General features: G+C 42.0%; 1 protein-coding gene across 1 annotated transcript; it reads left to right on the top strand.

The window, feature by feature from the left end:
- The first annotated feature begins 277 nt into the window (after positions 1–277).
- On the top strand, positions 278–1090 carry LOC149146475 (uncharacterized). Its single transcript, XM_089452778.1, has one exon. The coding sequence runs from the start codon at positions 278–280 to the stop codon at positions 1088–1090; it is 813 nt and encodes a 270-aa protein (XP_089308904.1).
- The last annotated feature ends 931 nt before the right edge of the window (positions 1091–2021 follow it).

A 2021-nucleotide genomic window follows, 5' to 3' on the forward strand; every position in this document is an offset into this window, starting at 1 on the left:
TCGACAAATGGAGAAACATTCACTAGAGAACATAAATCACTTTGCATTCTCACTCGACCCATAAACCCCAATATTATAAACCCAATAATAAACCGTAATATTATAAACGTAATAGTAAACACAATATTTTAAACCCAATAATAGGTTTTGTTCTGCAACCAAAAACCTAATGGCAGCAAGGTGGTAAAACCCTCAGGGAGGAGCGAAGGATCGGCTAGGGTGCAGACATCAGAGTGTTATAGCAGAAGAAAAGGCTGACATCTAAGAGACAAAAGGCATGACAAAAGATGTCAGGAGGGGAGAGATCCCCTCCTATCAGGATACTGTGACAGGAGATGGTCAGAACAGTCAGGCGACAAAGGAGAAACAGAGCGTTGGACCGGTGCTGGGAGCAACCTGGCAGGCCGGCCGAAGGGGAAGATGCCTGCCATGTGCAGAGGAGAGACCTAGGTTCATGATTCCATCGAATAAACTGGAAGGGTACAGAAGTTATATGAATGATTATGCCCTTATTTGCAAGTTCGTGGGCATTTGGCCGTCAAAAAGAGAACTTACCAAGTGGATTCAACAAAAATGGCAGCCCCAAGGCCACATTGAGCTCAAGCTGGGAGCGAAGGGTTTCTTTACGGTAATCTTCTCAAACCTAAAAGATAAGGAAAAAGTTTTTGAAAATGGACCCTATTTCTATTATAATGCTGGTCTGTTTATGCATTATTGGGAGGAATGCTACAACCCTGATAAGGAAAAATTTCTAGCAGCGCCAGTCTGGGTTCGACTATTCGGGCTTCCTATAGATTTCTGGGATCCGGAAATATTGGAGGGGATAGGAAACTCAATAGGAAGTTTTGTGAAAATAGCAGAAACCACGAAGAAGGGAAGGTACACCTCGTTCGCCAGGATATATGTTTATATGAACTTAGGAAACCCCATCCCAGATTCTGTGGAACTAGAGTATCATGAAGAAGTCTGGCAGCAAAACTTAGACTACGAGCACATACCATTTAGATGTCGTAGGTGCCATGACCATGGCCATCTGGCTAAGGAATGTTCGATTACACGGGAAGAAGAAGAAAGGAGAAGTAACCTGTAAAAGAGAGGGTCAGTTGACCAAGAAGGATTCCAAGAGGTCAAAAGTAAACGGAAAATGAACAAAGAAATCTCCAAGGAAGACAGGAAGGAAAAACAATCAACCCCAAAGAAATCAAACAGCTTCGAAATATTACAGGAAGAGGGTGAAGAGGAGGACCAAACCATGGAAAATCAAGAGGATAAGGAGTTAGACAATAGTGCGAGTAGTGAAAGAAACCACAAAAAAAGGAAAGCCCCAAGCAAGACCATGGACAAAGGTAAGGAATAGGAAGAACTAACAGAACAGATGGAGATGGACTTAGAGACAAACAGGGAAGATTTAAGTCAAGAGGAAGAAGTCCTAAGAAAACTACTGAATGAATGGAGGAACTTGGATGAGAGGTTCATCCCGGAAGATCAGAAGAGGTTGTACGTGGAAACCTTTTAGCAGTATAAGGCTAAACTGGAAAAAGGTAAAGCTACGCCAGAAGAATATCAAGAGAGCCAGAGGGAAAGCAGAACAGATCAGCAAGGTCAAGGAAAGGGGGGGGAAAGAGGAAGGAAAAATCTTAAGGATTCCATCCAATTAATGGGAGAAATGCTGGTGAATACAGGGAGAGTGGTACAGTTGTCAGCGGTGTTTCAAAACCTATCCCAAATTAATCAATGATTTTGACATCATGGAATATTAGAGGCCTAAACAACAGAGGGAAACAGACACATTTAGCGGCAAGAATGAGGAAGGACAAACCCCAAATCATGCTTATTCAAGAAACTAAAATTTCAGGTCAGAAGCTAGAGGAAATTCTTAATAAAATAAAACCAAGATATGAACAAGTTACCATAGACGCCAAAGGAAGTGCAGGTGGGATAGCAGTTATTTGGAATCCAACAGAAATCTTATCAGATTGGTGGATAGGAATGCCAAGAATCATGACTGGAAGATTCAGACT

This window comes from Pinus tabuliformis, chromosome X (genome assembly GCF_031772625.1).
Source record: "Pinus tabuliformis cultivar Carrire ecotype Pingquan chromosome X, CPIR1, whole genome shotgun sequence".
Lineage (NCBI taxonomy): Eukaryota > Viridiplantae > Streptophyta > Pinopsida > Pinales > Pinaceae > Pinus > Pinus tabuliformis.